The following is an 18,684-nucleotide window of genomic DNA, read 5'->3' as shown; positions in this document are numbered from 1 at the left end:
TGATAAGCTAAAAAGAATGCTATAACATTTCTGAATTGTCAAAGTATTATGTTAATTAACACATCATAACATAAACAATTATAAAATGATTTTGTTCAAATACAAATTATTTAATTTTAAGAAATTCATATTATAATCTGTTATGACTGGAATTCAATGCAATTTTGCAACGGAATTTGTTGACCAAATATCTCATTACATGCATGTGAAACCTATGCATAGGGCTAGAAGCTGATAACTCACTTAGCTCCACCCACTTCAGCTCTGCTTGCTTCTCTCTTACATAATTATATTTTTTGACTCCAGACTGGCCAAGGGAGGCTATTGAAGCTCTGTCACAAAATGGCTGGGGTTGTTAAACTTTGAATTGGGTAACACTTTCTTATTCAACAGTACAATCTGAGGAACTTTCTGGATCCACAGCTCTTGCTTAATAAGCAGGTGGCAGCTATAGACAGGAAGATCATTATACAGTTTAATCTAGTGTGCCAGTTATACCTTTCTGAGATTGGGAAGTCCTTCAGAGAGTGCTAGTAACCTCATAGCACAATTATGACAACATATTCTACAAGGGATTTAAAGAGTCTTGAAAGCTTCAAGTAGTAATGCAATGGTATAGCCAATGATGGACATGTCTCAGTATGCATATGTGATACTCTGGTTGTCTGACCTCCACTGGTTACCAGTTTGGTTCAGAGTGTGATTCAAGCTGCTAGTTATGACTTATAAATCATGTTATGACTTACTATAGCCCTTTGCATGTACAGTATCAGGCCTGGTGACTTGAGGGACTTTAATGTCTTCTTAGCCAGTCAGTATGGCAGGATTAGTGCACCCTAAGTTTGTTTGATTATGCGGTGCCATCAGCATACTGGAAACATGCCTTTTCTATCACAGTCCCTGCCTTCTAGATTTAGGTTTCCCCTCAAATCTCGGTAAAATGGCATTCTGGAGAACCTTAAAGATCTGACTATAGCTGCGCCTGGAGCCCTTTGCTGGGTATAAGATACATTTTAATTGTTTTTTTTAATTAATTGTTAATTATTTTATGTTGTGAAGTACTAGAGTCATTTGAAGTTAGGTAGCAACTAACGTAATGAATGAATAAATTTAAATGTATAAAATTATGCATCGTGATTTTTAACTTTAACCCCCCCGCCCATCCCTCTATAGTATCATACAACATTTGAAATCAAGGTAGGTTAATTTTATTGATTGGGTATACAAAACACTTTAACATATGAGTAAAATCAGTTAAGCAATTGAGGAACAATTTGAGAAAACTTAAAGAGAAACCAATAATAGCAAAGATAATACTGTTCAAATCTGTTGTACCGAAGACACTAGCCGTTGCATAATGGAAAAGAAAATCACATTTGAAACACGACAATTGCATCTAAGACTTAACCAATTTATTTTTTCAAGTATCTAAGAATACTAGTTTAAGTCCAGCCAGTCTTCTTAATAATATAAAGTTATGAATTTCTGCCAAATGGGTAATAACACTGTTTCTGATCAACCTTGTACATAATTCAACCAACTGCTTCACAGATGTCCTTATTTGAATACTTTGGATACTGGATACCAAGTATAAAAAACGTTAGTTAAAAGTTCATAAACCTTTACTTCCAGACATTCCAAAACTGATACTGCAAAGCTTACTAGGAAAAGTATTTACATTCTCTATTCTAACAACACAAATATCATTATGAAGGTTATCCAATTGTCTTTGCATGTAAATGTATCCAATCAACAAATTTTACCATAAAAAAAACACCATCAGGACATCCACCCAGGGGATATATATATATATAAATATAAGTTCATATTTCTATTCTTGAAAGTGTGAAAATGTAATCAGGATTAAATGATTCCACACTTTCTTTGAAAATAGGTGATTTCAAGAATCAATTTTTGTCGCCATGTCCAATGAATATATAGGTGAATATTATACCAACCTTATGTATCTCCTCTAGACAGGACTGGTATTTTTAAATTCTTCCTCTCTTTCTAATGTATTTAGAAGAAAAAATAAACAAAATCTAATGATCTCAAAAATATCAAAATATTGGAAGATTCTAATGTCACTGACTCATTATTTCAGAATAAGGATAATAGAAATTGACTAAATACATCCTGGCTCAACAACTTGGCTCTTATTCTGAGAATATGAAGGTGGGTTTTTTTTTTTTTTTTTCGGTTCAATCTGGAGTGCAAGGAACAAGAGTTTAAAAATAATAGATACACTTTCTAATTAGAAGTATTTCAGCATAGCTGAAACAGGTAAAGAGACTATGAGGGAGGTCAAATGTTAAACTGCAGAGCAAATTGCAATTTAGCATTTGATTCAGCTTTAGCAAATACCCTATTAATGAACCAGACTTTTATTGGAGTTCATATCAGTGGTGATTATACTTTTGCTGACAAGTCATTTTGTTTTCTACATTATGCCATACAATCAGCAAGGAATAAAATATTAATGACAACAAAGATCAGACAGTTTATGTGCCTCATTGCAACTTAATGTATTTTAATTTACGTAATTAGCTTTTTGTGTTTGCTCCCAGAAACTAACTCCAATATAAATGACAAAGTATTAAAAAAAAGTCAACTTGCTGACATGAATACATTAATCGGACATAACCATTAAGACTGCTTCAATCAGAAAAGGTTTCTCTGGGGAAAAAAGAGCTAAAATAAACAAAGGGTACCTCATCTAATTCCATTTCATCTGGGCTCTCGCGTGGTTTCATGAATTTTCCATCTGATTTCTTTATCAAAGGTACAATTACTATATAGTAACCTCTGCAAATGAAACAAAATGTAATAGTAAGGTTTATATAAAGGGAATTCATTGGAAAGCTGCTATACAGAATAACTACAACAGAACCAAACTGATTATAATAAGACACTATTGTATGAAGTTAATATTAAACACAAATATATACGTACTGCTAATTGAACTCTTTTATTTGGCTTCAATATTGTGTTTATCAGTCTGTAATCACAACAGAAACATTATAAATATAATGACAAACTTTGGCTTAGTGGAAAGCAATAATTTCACTCATTTCTGAACGCTTACATTTTGAAGAATTATGTCCTTGAAAAACTTAAAATTCAGGGAAACTAATTGGGTGGCTTTTCCTCCGATGAGACATAAAGTTTGGAAGAAATAAAATATTTTGGTAAGAATTTTGGTAAGTTATTTGCAATTTCCCTTTTTATCAGCATACCACTTTATCTCAGAGCTCTTGGGATAGAAATAGGGAAACCCAGGTGTAGTCCTTTGGGCAAGGATGAGTCATGTGAGATCAGTCAGTCTTTTTCAGCCTTAGATTGGAAGTCGCAAAATATCTATTTACCAACCTACACTAGAGCGATATGGTATAATTTGATCCATAATGAATGGACTTTCAAAGTTTACATTCTGCAGTAGGTTGTTTTGAAATCATCTGTTTACGTAATTTTTTTTATTTAATTATATGCTCAAATAAGCAAAAATACATGTTATTTAGTTTTGCTTTGTTTTTAAACTGAACCAGTTGTGATCTATTTTGGATTTACATTAAGGAAAAAAAGGCTTTTACTATCATCCAGGGTTTTTTTTGTTTTTGTTTTAAAAGAGAGTAATATTATACTTATTTATTATTAAATTTGTTTTCTGTTCATTTTACCACAAGGCAACTCTGGGATACGGGTATAAAATGGATTAATTATACATGTCATATAATTTCAAAAGTTTGACAAATATATATACATACATACATACGTACATACATACATACATACATACATATGTATTTTCTTAAGTTTTCGCGGGTATTTATATGTATGGTATTCAGCTTTGTTCGGATATTTTCCCGTGTCATTATAGTTGTGCTTTTAAAGTTGTAGCAATGTTTCAGCAGAATCTCATCTGCCATCATCAGGCTTCTGTATAGAGTTATATATATATATCTCATCTGATGGCAGATGAGATTCTGCTGAAACGTCGCTACAACTTTAAAAGCACAACTACTATGACATGGGAAAATACCCGAGCAAAGACGAATGCCATATATGTAAGTACCCGTGAAAACTTAAGAAAACAAATATATATATATATATATATATATATATATATATATATATATAAAACCTCCTGTCAAAACCTTCCATTTTCATGTATAATCCTGTAAAGCCAGAATTATGTTATAACATACAGTAGTCCCAGAGAATATTATCAGAAAAATGCCTACACAGATTGTTACTATTTGCGTGGTGGCTACTGCAGGAGCTCCTTTAACAGAATCTTCTTGGACCCTTTCTCAAGATGAAATATTAATATTCTAGTTATTTTGAGAAAGTTAAATAGAGAAAATGACAATGCTAGTGCATCTCTTACCCCACTTAGCCTCCTCCTTTCTTAGCCCTTGCAAAAGTAGCTCTGGTTGACTTTGTATTCCGCTAATGGCACAATTTCACAACAATTTAAATGATTATCTCTCCCAATATGAAAGAAAAAAATGTAGGCACTATATTTTAATAATGTTTTATCAGTCTCTAATAGTGAAGTATTTTTGTCAATGAAAGGGGCAATATCAAGTATATGCAATATAAATGAAATACACTTTTAAATTATAGGGGAAAAGCTAAGAGAGTCTGAATAGGTTAAGGCCATGCTGCAGAAAAAGCAGCTTGAAGGGGGAAATTATTCTTGTATGCACTGATACACACTTTAATAGCTTTTTCCTTCTAAAAAGAATTCCATATCCATTATCGTTTTCTTTTTCTAACTCCGTATCAGCAGTTAAAGAAGGCATATGAAAAGTTATTTTTCTTGGCAATTTCTCTCTACAATCTGTTTTCAAACACAGCTGCAATCACTTAATGGAACCAAATCATTTGTGAAATCAATACATATATGTAGCCGGGTTAGATTATAAAATGTTATCACTTTTCAATGAAAAGTCATTTAGTTCATTTGGACCTTCTCCTTAAGGAAGAATCACTAAAGATTTAAATTCTCATATAAAACCAGGATAGCCCTTTAAAAGAAAATTCAGGCATTTTATCCACATCATATTTATTGTCTTTATTCTAAACTCAGCTTTAAGAAAAATGACTCTTAAATATAGATCTAGGAACTGGCCTTCTAACTTGACTAATATTTCTTGCTAAGCATGATAAGATTGCACCACACAACTTTAAATTAGATAATAAAATTGAATCTTAAAAAATAAAAAAATGCAATGAAAATATAACAACACACTGCTGCTCTGTCTTTGCCCAAAAATATCAATAAATTAATACATCTGACACTTATTGTACATATATTACTCTTTATAAAAACCACTTTTAATGGATGCAATTGACAATGGCACTATTTAAGTGACTGCAGGTTATTGTCCTTGTTCCTTCATAAAAAATAATAAAACAGACCAAAAGTCCAAGATTTTTAATATTCAGACTTAGAAAACTGTGGTTCAAAAACCAGCATTGTTCATGGTTTCAGTGATTGCCTTGGACAAATTGTGAGCTCTCATCTTAAGTTCTATACCTATAAATATGCCTCAGCAATTCCTGATGGTTTTGCTGTAAGCATAAACAAATGTACACATTATTTTTGTACAGAAATTGTTACCGTATTTCCCCATGTATAAGCCACCCCTTTTTTCCAAAATTTTCGAGCCCAAAAAGTAGTGGGGTGGCATATACAAAGCAGGTACACTTTTTATACGTGAAAAATGCATAAAATAATAAAGTAGGAATAAACTGGTTTTCCAGCAGTATGCTATACTTTTTTGTAAAAATTGTACGTGATGATACGATTACGAGTGCGAGTACGCGATAGAAATGCATACGCTAGGCATCGGCCTGAATGCTTCGTTCCTACTCTCGTTCCCGATGCGTAGATTGCTAGCATCGCCGCACCGCTTTGGCGTCATGACCGAAGTTGTAGATCTAGACGTCGAATTTTGTTTCTTTGTAAATTTTCTTTCTTCATAACTTGTTTCTCTAATAAAATATTTTTTTCAAAACTTCACAGTCCAAAAATTGGGGGGGTGGCTTATACAAAGGGGGTGCTTATACATGGGGAAATACGGTAATTGCCCTGCATGGAATAACACCTCTGGTAAAATAATTAGTAGCAGTCACTCTCATATCCATCATCTTAATATATTATTAATCAAAACATTAGACAAACTAAAGCAAGGGAGAAAATAAACCTATTACCATTTTAGAAAAACTGACAAACTGTACTGTGTTAAGAACCACATACAAAATCACACATGCGCACATATATCCTTTTTTAAAACTCTGAAGCTGTTTTCATGCTGAGCTAACTGTTCACTTGTGAACTATATTGCGTTAGGCCCAACACTTTTAGTAACTTTATTTTCAAATAGCCAAGAAATGTTGTGATGTCATGAAACACAGATATCTAATTCTGTCAATGAGAATTTGGTGATTCATAATGCAACAAAACATGATCTCTCTTTCTCACTATCTCTCAATAAGATATTCCAACAGGTAATCCTTAACTTGCAACCATTCATTTAATATACTAAACAAAGAGCCTTTGGGATCCCCCATGTCAAAACAACTTACCTTATTTGCGCCCATAATCTGAAAATAACATTTAACACAGCGCAATACTTAAGCAAAATGGTTCAGTTAAGATCTGCCTATGTGGGACTGATTGGGAAAGATTGCAGAGGTGACACCGAAATATAATTTTATCATATTTTATCTATATCTTAAAATGTATTCCAATTTCATTTTAGACTGTATTTTATTCCAATTTCATTTTAAATTGTATTTTATCCAATTCCATTTTAAATTGCTTTTATCAAATTTTAGTAATAATTTGTTTCTGGAACTTTGCTCTTTGATATGGTCCAAGAGCTGATCAATAAAGAAAGATGTTGATGATCTCCAATCAGATTTCCAACCCATCTGAGAAGTAGTATTAAATATCAGAGTAGATCCTTAATCTATCAGCACAACAGTCATTCCTAATGTGATCAAAAGTTCATGGAAGAAAGAATGGGACTATGGAATATGAATATTATCAATGCCATGTACAATGATGTACGCATTGATAGTAGGTATATCAGTAGGTACAATGATGAATATGGCATAGGGAAGAGCAGTCCTATATTCAGATACATGTTGGATGTCCTAGTATAGTCAGTAATCAAACCAGGAAAATTGATATACAAAGTAAAATCTTGTTATACAATTTTTAAAATGCTGAATAGGAAGTAATATTTGGAATGTCTGCTCGGAACTGACCCAATCAGGAATACAGGTATGTTTCCCAAACACCATGATTTTGAGATCACCAACATAAATCACTGATATATATGTATGCATTTATGTATATATCATTGTACAGTTTCATTAGCTTTCCTTTAGTATGCTTTGGTATAAGTTGCCAAACAGAGTTTTGAAAATATTTGTCCAGGGTTATGTATAGACTTTTTCATGCAAATTTGTTTAGAAGTTCAAATGTCATAAGAGAAGCTTGCTTCATAATCCACACCAGAATTTTAGGGGGAAAAATCATTGCAAAAGGCAGAAAATTGACTAGGTTACATCACTAACAAAAAACTAAAAAGTTTTTTTTAAGAAAGTGGATTTGACATAGATTAACTGAAATGTAATTACAGATAGTCCTGGACTTATGACCACAGTTGAACCCAAAATTTCCACTGCTAAACAAAATAGTTGTGAAGTGAGTTTTGCCTCATTTATAACTTTTCTTGCCATTAAGTGAATCACAACAGTTGATAAATTAACTGAATCTGGTTTTCCACATTGCTGATCAGAAGGTTATAAACAGTGATCCCAGGATAGTGCAATTGTTATAAATAAATGCCAATTACCAAGCATGTGCATTTTGAGATAATTTCATTATCATGGGGATGTTGCACTGGCCGTAAATGTGAAAAATTGTCATAAGTCATTATTTTCATTGTCATTGTAACTTCAAATAGTCACTAAACAAAGGGTTGTAAGCTGAGTACTTGTATCTGACTATGTGTCAGTCCCATTAGATAGATGGACCATGAAATAAGCTTCATGGGAGGATTAAAACTACTTTTATTGAGACTGATTATAATAACAAACTGTTCCAAGATTGCAGGATTTACTCCTCTTCTTTCTTATAGTTCAATGAATTAGGATGTGTCTGAGCTGCTCCCTTATGTTGTCTGGATGCTATCTCTGGATCAGAGGTGGTATTCAGCAGGTTCTGACCAGTTCTGGAGAACCTGTAGTGGAAATTTTGAGTAGTTCAGAGAACCACCTCTGACTGGCCATGCCTCCATCTATTCTCTGCCTCTCGAGTCCCAGCTGATTAGCTGGGTCTTCTTTTGTTGCATGCACAGGAGAATGGAGCTGGAAAGCAGGTTAGTGGGGTGGGGAGGGAATGGGGATTTTACAGTATCCTTCCCCTGGAATGGGGTGGGAATGGAGACTTTACAGTATCCTTTCCCTGCCATGCCCACCAACCCACACCATGCCCACCAAGCCACGCCCACAGAACTGGTAATATTTTTTTTTTGATTCCCACCACTGATCTGGATGTTCTGGACTTCAATTCCTTTCACCGAAGTAGCAGCTTACACATATCCTTGTTATAGTTATCTTCTTTACTCTCTGTTTAGGTTGAATTGGGTATATCAAATGATCAGCAACCCGGGCATTAGATGATCGTGCTCAACCCTCTTGAAGAGGGAATTTTTATTGGCATGAATGGCATTTAATTTTTTCATCCTAGTTGTGCAGATGAAGATGTCCAGATGGTGTGCCTTAATCAGAATGTACTGTTTTTCCTGATATAATCACAAACTCTCAGTGGATAGAATCTTTTGTCAGTGTGTGACAGAATTTGTTTTCATGGAATTTAAATGAAAATTCTGTTGTCAGTAGAGATTAGTGATGGGTTAATATTGTTGATCTTTGCTTTTTAGAACAGATTTCTATCCATCCAATTTATAACAAAAATCCAAATGAAAATATACTAACTTTATACTACTTAGAAAATCTATAAAAGCCACATGAGAAATAGAAGGCATACAAATATGGCTAAAAAAAATAAATTGTAACTTTTATCTATATTGCTGTAGTTCTGGCAGTTTCTCTTTTGTTCCCCAAAATTATTGGATTAAACTGAAAGGCTTATATGAATCTTTTTTTATCCAACACAAAATCTTCATTTTGATGTATGCTAATCAATGACCATAATAACATTTTCCTTCCTTCCTTCCTTCCTTCTCATTTTTCTCATTTGATATTTGGATATTTGTAGAAATGTTTTTCATCAATATTTACCTGTGTAATTCTATACAATGATATAGAAGGCACATGGGCTTTGTAATCAGTTGTTCTTTCACATTCATGTCATTCAAAACTTAGACTGGTCAACTCTGAGAACCATGAGAAGAATTTTAACAAATTCTTTTCTACAGACAAATATAGTTCAATATTCTGTACGTAGTGAAATCATTTGAAGATGATTGAAAGCCTTAAGAAGAGAATATTATTGCATATTTTCATATTTTCTTTTTTTTCTACCATGAAGCTCTTTATTGTATCTTGTATTCCTTGTTGAAGGTGTATGGTTCTATAAATTATCTGCTATAACTAAAAATCTTGATTAAAAAATGTGTGCATTTCATGTGTAATTTTGTAAATACTGTTATATTTTATTCTAACATACTTATTTATAAACAATTTTCCATTATGTACACTGATTTTTAATATTAGTTTCCCAAAAATTAATATATTCTTACATGTGTTGTAAAATTCAAATTATGGTGCTCTGATTGTGGTGTATGCTATGGCTCTTAAGTTACTTTGGGAAGTTGTCTTTGAGACAGGCATTACCTATCTGTCTTTTCAAGTTCTATTTCTGGTGATTTTAATCTGTAATGTTTCCCATTTATATTTATAAACTATATATGTATCTTATTAATAGCTGTGGACTAATTTTTCATACTAACACTTTAGAATTTTCTTTCCTACAGCCCTCTTTAGAATTTCAGTAAAGCAATAAAAAATGCTTTGTATGAAACTCAGGATACAAAAGATTACATGAAAAACATATTACATACTGATCAATATTTCATTTCCTCTCTTTCTTTTCTGCTATACACATCACACTGTTGTAATCAACAAAAAGCCTGCAAACAAAGCAGTAGCACTTGTTGACTGCATGGGTGTCTTTCCTGGGAATCTTTATTGTCTATCACTTTAAATCCCAATTGGCATTACAATATCAGCTTTTTAATACCATTCCTGTTTAATCTGCACAGAGCCGTTTAAAAAGCATCATAAACCAGGTTCCAAAACTGTGGACAAAATCACACCTATCAAATCCACATGTTGCAAGATTACTTTTTGGACTTAAATGACAACTTGCCTTTTCTAAAATACAGCTTTATACCACAATGTCTGATGATAATTTTTATAAGGAAGACATATTAAACTACTGTAGATGGATTGATGTGATGATTTTGAACATGTAAACATACAGGTGAAACTCAAAAAATTAGATTATTGTGCAAAAGTTCATTTATTTCAGTAATGCAACTTAAAAGGTGAATCAAATATATGAGATAGATCCATTCCATGCAAAGCAAGATAGTTCAAGCCGTGATTTGTCATAATTGAGATGATTATGGCTTACAGCTCATGAAAACCCCGAATCCACAATCTCAGAAAATTAGAATATTGTGAAAAGGTTCAATATTCTAGGCTCAAAGTGTCCCACTCTAATCAGCTAATTAAGCCATAACACCTGCAAAGGGTTCCTGGGCCTTTAAATGGTCTCTCAGTCTGGTTCAGTAGGAATCACAATCATGGGAAAGACTGCTGAGCTGACAGTTGTGCAGAAAACCCTCAATGACACCCTCCATAAGGAGGGAAAGCCTCAAAAGGTAATTGCAAAAAAAAGTTGGATGTTCCCAAAGTGCTGTATCAAAGCACATTAATAGAAAGTTATGTGGGAGGGAAAAATGTGGAAGAAAAAGTTGCACAAGCAGCAGGGATGACCGCAGCCTGGAGAGGATTGTCAGAAAAAGGCCATTCAAAAGTGTTGGGGACTTTCACAAGGAGTGGACTGAGGCTGGAGTCAGTGCATCAAGAGCCACCACACACAGACGGATCCTGGACATGGGCTTCAAATGTCGTATTCCTCTTGTCAAGCCACTCCTGAACAACAAACAACGTCAGATGCATCTTACCTGGCTAAAGAAAAACAGAACTGGTCTGTTGCTCAGTGGTCCAAAGTCCTCTTTTCTGATGAGAGCAACTTTTGCATCTTATTTGGAAACCAAGAACCCAGAGTCTGGAGGAAGAATGGAGAGGCACACACTACAAAATGCCTGAAGTCCACTGTGAAGTTTCCACAGTCTGTGTTGATTTGGGGAACCATGTTATCTGCTGGTGTTGGTCCACTGTCTTCATTAAGTCCAGGGTCAACGCAGCTGTCTACCAGGAGATTTTGGAGCACTTCACCCTTCCTTCCACAGACGAACTTTATGGGGATGCTGATTTCATTTTCCAACAGTACTTTGCACCTGCCCACATTGCCAAAAGCACCAAAACCTGGTTCAATAACCATGGGATTACTGTGCTTGATTGGCCAGCAAACTCGCCTGACCTGAACCCCACAGAGAATCTATGGGGCATTGCCAAGAGAAAGATGAGAGACATGAGACCGAACAATGCAGAAGAGCTGAAGGCCGCCATTGAAGCATACTGGTCTTCCATAACACCTCAGCAGTGCCACAGGCTAATAGCTTCCATGCCACGCCGCATTGAGGCAGTAATTGCTGCAAAAGGGGCCCAAACCAAGTACCAAGTACATATGCATGCTTATACTTTTCAGAGGTCCAATATTGTTCTATGTGCAATCCTTGTTTTATTGATTGCATGTAATATTCTAATTTTCTGATATTGTGGATTTGGGGTTTTCATGAGCTGTAAGCCATAATCACCTTAGTTATGACAAATCACGGCTTGCACTATCTTGCTTTGCATGTAATGAATCTATCTCATATATTAGGTTCACCTTTTAAGTTGCATTACTGAAATAAATGAACTTTTGCACGATATTCTAATTTTATGAGTTTCACCTGTATAGCATATGAAGTTAATGTTAATTTTAAGAATAACCAAGAAATAACTTAGAATGAAGAATATATGTATTCCAATCTATTCATTATTTTAGTCATACATAACCCTTGAATTATGACCACAACAGAGCCTGGAATTTTATTTGTAAGACATTGAGGTCAAAAGTAGAGTCACTATGAGATTTGATTAAATTTTACAACCATTTTTAGGAGAGCCATAAAGAAAAATTACTACAAGCGTTAAATAATTCATGTGGTTAAGCCAATCTATTCTTCCAATGTTTTTTTTTTGCCAGAAATGTCACAATTGTGGTCACCTTTCTGTGTGAAACTGCAACCAGCCCTAAATGCAAACCAGGTGACAAACAACCGAAATGCGATCACATGACCATGGGAGACATGTGGCAGTTGTAATTTTGAGGACAAAATGTAGTAGTTTCTTTTTAAGTCCACCATTACTTTGAATTATCATTAGTGACAATCTGTAACAGCATTATATTTCTTAAAAAATTCTTTCATCCATATCACAGTTATTCTGCATGAAAGTATTTTATATAGGTATGCATATTACAGTAATATATTTATAATTCTCAAATTCAAGTGTGGATTTGATTCTATTCCTGGTTTACTTTTTCCCCCTTTTACATGTGTGTATATGTGTCTGTGTGCAATATTAACTAATATTACTCATATTGTGTTTGTTAAATAACAAAGACAAAATAGGAATAACTATTATATTTAATAACTTTGAACATACCAGAAAATGCTTCATAGGAAGAGAGATTTGGCAAACAATTTTGCACCTGCTGCTAGCGCGAGTGATGCCAAGAGTGCTTGCGACACTCACTTTAATGGGGCTAGGAGCTCCCGTGATGCTTGCAGGGCTGTGTGTGTTCCCAGATGAGAATAGGCTGCAGCCCAAAGGATCCCTGCATTACATTAATTTTTTCCACCTGATCAGGGAAGAATGTGTATTGCAGACCCCATTATAGTTACAGAGTTCTGACTGATAGGGTCCAGGAAGAGAGGTTCCTCTGCCATTGCCCCTGCCCTATGGAATATTCTCCCCTTGGAGAATAACACAGAAAAAATTCTCACGGCCCTAGAATTTGAACCTACAATGGAATAAAAGTTAGATATGATGCTAGAATTTGCTTTATTGGAATAAATTTCTGGTGGAATTTGGGTGAACTAGTGTCAAATCTAATTTGAATCATTTAAACTTTTAGTGTGTTTATATTCAAGAAAATAAGAATTCCCAGAGTGGAACTACTTTGGTACAATGCAATTAATCTCTATTGTTCATGCCTTGCTGTTCAACCTCAATCAAGCAGCGTCTATCATTGTACTTTATCCCACAAAGCTATTCAGTTCAGTATACAGGCCATCCATCTAAACTAGCACTTTCTAAAACAAAATTATTAGAGGTATGCATTTGTTTGGAACTTTTTTCATTTTTGCTTCACTGAAGAACCCAAAACTTTTAAAGACTACATAGATCTATTAAGACCCTTCCCCCAAAACTGGCACAGAAGCTTGTTTTGGATCTGTTTATTGATTTCATTTACAAAATCACTTCAATAAATTGAATGAGAAAGTAGGTCTGACTTCAAAAAAAGCCAATCTTTCTATGGCTAATAGGCCATTAAAATGTATTGATATGGAAGTATCTACTACAATTTTTCAACCTGAATTGATGTCAGTTCAATTCAGTTCAGTGAAAAGATCCCATTGTACTAGCATAGGGGATGGGCAAAAAATGTTTTTTGTCCTGCACTAACCTGACTATAAAGCTGAAGTGTGCTGTGATAGCAATCATAGTGATTTTCAGTTTCACGATTTTCCCAGTGGTATTCAGCAGGTTCTGACCAGTTCAGGAGAACCAGTAGCAGAAATTTTGAGTAGTTCGGAGAACCAGCAAAGACCACCTCTGACTGGCCCCGTCCCCATCTATTCTCTGCCTCCCGAGTCCTTGCTGATCGGCTGGGTCTTCTTTTGTTGCCCTGCACAGGAGAATGGAGCTGGAAAGCAGGTTAGTGGGGTGTGGAGGGAATGGGGATTTTGCAGTAACCTTCACCCAGGAGTGGGGAGGGAATGGAGATTTTTACACTATCCTTCTCCTGCCATGCCATGCCCACAGAACCTGTAATAAAAAAAAATTGAATCCCACCACTGGATTTTCCGCAGACTGTTGCAAATATGAGGTGTAAAAACCACGTCTTTTTTAAGGTCCTGTGATATTTTAGTTTCCTGTTTTGCCATTTAACTCTTATTTATTTTGTGCCTGAAAAGCCTCCTGATAATACCACTCTCCCATTTATGGTTCCTGCTTCCCAATGGAGACAAAGGTTGTATTTGTTTTTTTCAAAAACTAAAAAGTTAAAATATAGTTCCTAGTTCATCTTTGAAAGACATCATATAATCACAGTAAAAAATAAACTGTATTCACTTTCACATCAAATCTTAAAATGCCTGCCTGTCTATTGCAGTGCCTGCACCTAAGGCAATGGCTAAAAAAGTAAATGCTTTAAACTACAGAAAATATTCTGAGAAATCATAAGTCTCCTTGAATGGTTCTTAAGCTCTTGCAATATTTGTTAGATATAACTTACTTTATAGTTTTGTTTGCTGGAACTTCTGGTAGTTTCACTGTTATCATTCCATCTAGATTGGTCTTATCAATGAAAAGTGGTTGGGTGCGTAGTACATCTGGTGCCGTCTTTGCCGTTACCCTGTGTTGCAGACCTCCAGCACTGTTCCCTCTATTGGTTAGCACAAAGGAATAGGATGTCTCAGGCTTCAGATTGGGGATCAGTTTCTGGGTGGCTCGGCCATCCACTTCAACTGCCATTTTCCCATCATCATAAAGAATCTAACAAATGGGAATTTAATAAAAGCAGCAAAATGTTAATAATAACCTCTAGGGATGTGCAGGAGAAAAGCAGTTTAGAAATAAAACTTGCCTTTGAAAAAATGACTTTGAAGTTAAGTTAAAAACTGTGTGCCAGAAAAAAATGTCAGAACCCAACTGATGAATGGAATCTTGGGTGGAATGGTAACATCAAGAATGACTTAATATTCCCACTGGGCTTTAATGGATACCGCAACATCAGATGTACACATTCGTTACACTTTCTGCCTTCCACTGTTCTTGGTTCCCAACTCCTTTCATTGCATGCTATATGATGCAGCTTCAATTAACACAAGTACAGGTAGTAATCAGTTCACAACCGTAATTAGGACCAGAAATTCTATTGGGAAGTGACCCAGTTGGGTCATGTGATAACTTTGACTTAAGATGGCCGTTCTTGTTGCTATCATGGGATATGGTCATTACGTGAGATGTCACATTGCCATGGCTTGAGATTTCCGGCCAACTTCCTGATTGACTTTGCTTCAATTGCAGCTGTGATGGCTGCAATTCAAGAAAGTAAGCAAGGCCTACCATACAGATTGACGAGTAGAAATCCAATGTAATTGCTCTGTCTTCAGGTAGAATGTGATGGGATGGCATTCAAGTTGCATAAACCATTTTTTTTTTACTTTATATAGAATATATAGCATTACACTAATCTAAGAAATAAATTCTACTAATGAGAAAGTAGTAGATAGTTTTAGCTGAAATTGAGACAAGAGGAAAGGAGGCCTTGAGGTGCTAGTTTTAATCACCTGGTATATGAAGTTGGTCATATAATGTACCATTTGAATAATAAGCTCCATTAGCAGTGATTTATTTTAGAGGTAATATTTTGTTAGTGATTACTTTCCTCTTATGAGACAATGTCCATGCTTCAGGAATTTATGGACAAAGCCTATTTATTAGGTCTTCTTTGCTTCCTGAGACACATTTAGAACAATGGTTGATAGCTTTAATGTTCATATAAGACCTGATAATGATTTTCTATATGCCAGGTTTCTTTCTCTCAAACCAATATGCTCTCTTTGTTCTGATTATCAAAGCACATGATATCAAACAATGCAGGTTTTTCTCCAGTCCGGATAGTTAATTTGCTTAATCCCGGTATCTTAAACAATGCTATTGATACTGATCAACAAGCAGAATTAGGCTATCTTGAAAAGGAGTGTTATTGTTATTGACATTATTAATAATTTTTATGTCATCTTTTAATTCATTTTCATATTTTATTACATTTTCAATTCTGCATTAGGAAGCTATAGGTGGTACAGCATTGCCAGTCCAGGATTTCTTTTATAGATCTGTTGTATTAAAAGGTTGCCAGATCTGTCCCAGAAGAATGTACTTTCTGTGCAGAAAGACTTCCAGAGCTTGGGGTATGAATTTAGTAGTATGGGCTGTAGGCTTATTTCTTCAGAGGTTCTACCAGTATACACTGAACAAAAAGGGAAAGGCTAGCATATAGCAGAGTTTAATGTGTGGCTAAAGGAGTGGTTTAAAAGGGAAGGCTTTGGTTTTATTAGTCGTGATGTCTGCAACTGGTCCAATGAAAAACTGTACAAAAGAGATGGTTTGCATCCATCAAAGAAAGAGACTGAGTTACTTGGCATTAAATTCAAAGATTTTCTGCATAAACATTTAAACTGAACAGCGGGGACAGAGAATTATGGATACGGAACATTTCTGTCCCCATCAATCTAAAATTAATAAGGATATCAGTGCACATAACATAGATGTTTGTACAGGTAAGATTATCAACCTTGCTGTCAAAACCAAGCATTTAATAGTGAGTGCTATACCATGTGCATTAATCAAACAGGTGGCAAGAAAGTAGGGGCAGGCAGGCACAACACAGGTTATATAGACAATAAATACAGCGTCAGACATAAAGATCCCAAGTGCCTATATACAAATGCACAAAGTCTGGTGAACAAACAGGGTGAACTCAAACTACGAATACATGAAGGTAGATATGATATAGTTGGGATAACAGAAACTTGGCGAGATGAAACCCATAATCGGGACATACTGGTAGAAGGATACAACTGTTCAAAAAAACCAAAACCCCATAAAAGAGGAGGTGGAGTTGCACTGTATGTAAAGGACCACTATATTGCTACAGAAATGCATGAAACCAAAGATGAAAACCTCTTAGAATGCATATGGGTCAATATAAAATAAAAAAGAGTGACAAAGCCATAGGTGTATATTATAGGCCAGCAAATCAAGCAGAAAAAATAGATGTCCTTTTTGCTAGCCAACTAACAAACAGGAAACACAAACTATAGCAGGAAAAACACAACAATAGTAATAGGGGACTTCAATTATTCTGATATCAATTGGAAAACTAATTCTGTAGCAAGTGAGAAATCAAATAAGTTCTTAGCCAACCTAGCTGACAACTTTGTTTTTCAAAACATAAAGGATGGAACTAGAGGGACAAGCACACTGGACTTAATTCTTACAAAGAAGTGATAGAGGGAGTTGAAACTGCAGGAACCTTGGGTGAGAATGACCATTCAACATAACACAAACAAAAGCAATAGAACATAATAAGAGTCTTGGATTTTAAAAGAACTGATTTTATTAAATTCAGAGAGAACTTGGGAAAGATTCCATGGATGAAAATTCTAAAGGGGAAAACAACTCAAGAATCTTGGGAAACTCTGAAAAGTACGATCATAAAAGCCCAGACCAGCACAATACCACTGAGAAAGAAAAACAAGAAATCCAAGAAGAAACCAGCATGGCTGCACAAAGATCTCTCTGGCAAATTGAAAGAAAAAAAGGACAAGTACAAAAAATGGAAAGAAGGACATACAACTAAGACAGAATATCAGCAGATAGCCAGAATCTGCAAAGACAAAGTCAGGAAAGCAAAGGCTCAGAACGAACAAAGACTTGCAACAAAAGTCAAAGATAATAAAGAAGTTTCTTCCAACATATAAATAACAAGAAAAAAAAATCAAGGAAACAGTCGGTCCACTAAAGAGAGAAGATAGCAAGGAAGTAACAAGCAACAGAGAGAAAGCAGAACTGCTTAACTCATTCTTTGCATCGGACTTCACGCAAAAAGAAATTATAGCTCAACCCACCAAAAACATAATTGTAAAAGACAGACCAGAAATAAAAGTTAAAATAAGCAAAAAAAAAAAAATAGTAAGAGAACACCTGTCTGATCTTGATGAAAACAAATCATCGGGGCCTGATGGATTACATCCCAGAGTTTTAAAGTAGCTGGCAGAGGTCATCTCAGAACCACTGCACCATATCTTTCAAAAATCCTGGAGCACCGGAGAACTACCAGAGGACTGTAAAAGAGCTGATGTGGTTCCCATCTTCAAAAAAGGGGAAAAAAACCAGACCCAGGAAACTATAGACCAATCAGCCTAACATCAATACCCGGGAAGATATTGGAAAAGATAATATAAAAACAGATCTGCCAACATCTAGAAACAAATAAAGTAATAACTAGAAGTCAGCACAGGTTTGTTAAAAACAGATCATGCCAAACCAATCTTATTTCATTCTTCAACATAGTGACTAAATTAGTAGACCAGTGAAATACTGTTGACATAATATATTTAGATTTCAGCAAGGCATTCGACAAAGTAGGCCACAACCTACTTCTTAGTA

At 34.9% G+C, this 18,684-nt stretch overlaps 1 protein-coding gene across 29 annotated transcripts in view; it reads right to left on the bottom strand.

Moving 5' to 3' along the window:
- PTPRD (protein tyrosine phosphatase receptor type D) overlaps window positions 1-18,684 on the bottom strand; it is a 1,248,962-nt gene that overhangs the window by 105,204 nt on the left and 1,125,074 nt on the right. For all 29 annotated transcript variants that reach the window (XM_087926655.1, XM_087926630.1, XM_087926633.1 and 26 more), the window contains 2 exons: window positions 14,744-15,003; window positions 2,712-2,805 (listed from right to left, as the gene is read on the bottom strand). In XM_087926655.1, coding sequence (XP_087782781.1) covers window positions 2,712-2,805; window positions 14,744-15,003 — 354 coding nt within the window. The remainder of the gene's footprint in view (window positions 1-2,711; window positions 2,806-14,743; window positions 15,004-18,684) is intronic.

This window comes from Pseudonaja textilis, chromosome 2, assembly GCF_049901715.1.
Source record: "Pseudonaja textilis isolate UNSWEBS1 chromosome 2, rPseTex1.2, whole genome shotgun sequence".
NCBI classification, from domain to species: domain Eukaryota; kingdom Metazoa; phylum Chordata; class Lepidosauria; order Squamata; family Elapidae; genus Pseudonaja; species Pseudonaja textilis.
This window is presented reverse-complemented; position numbering and strand designations above follow the sequence as displayed.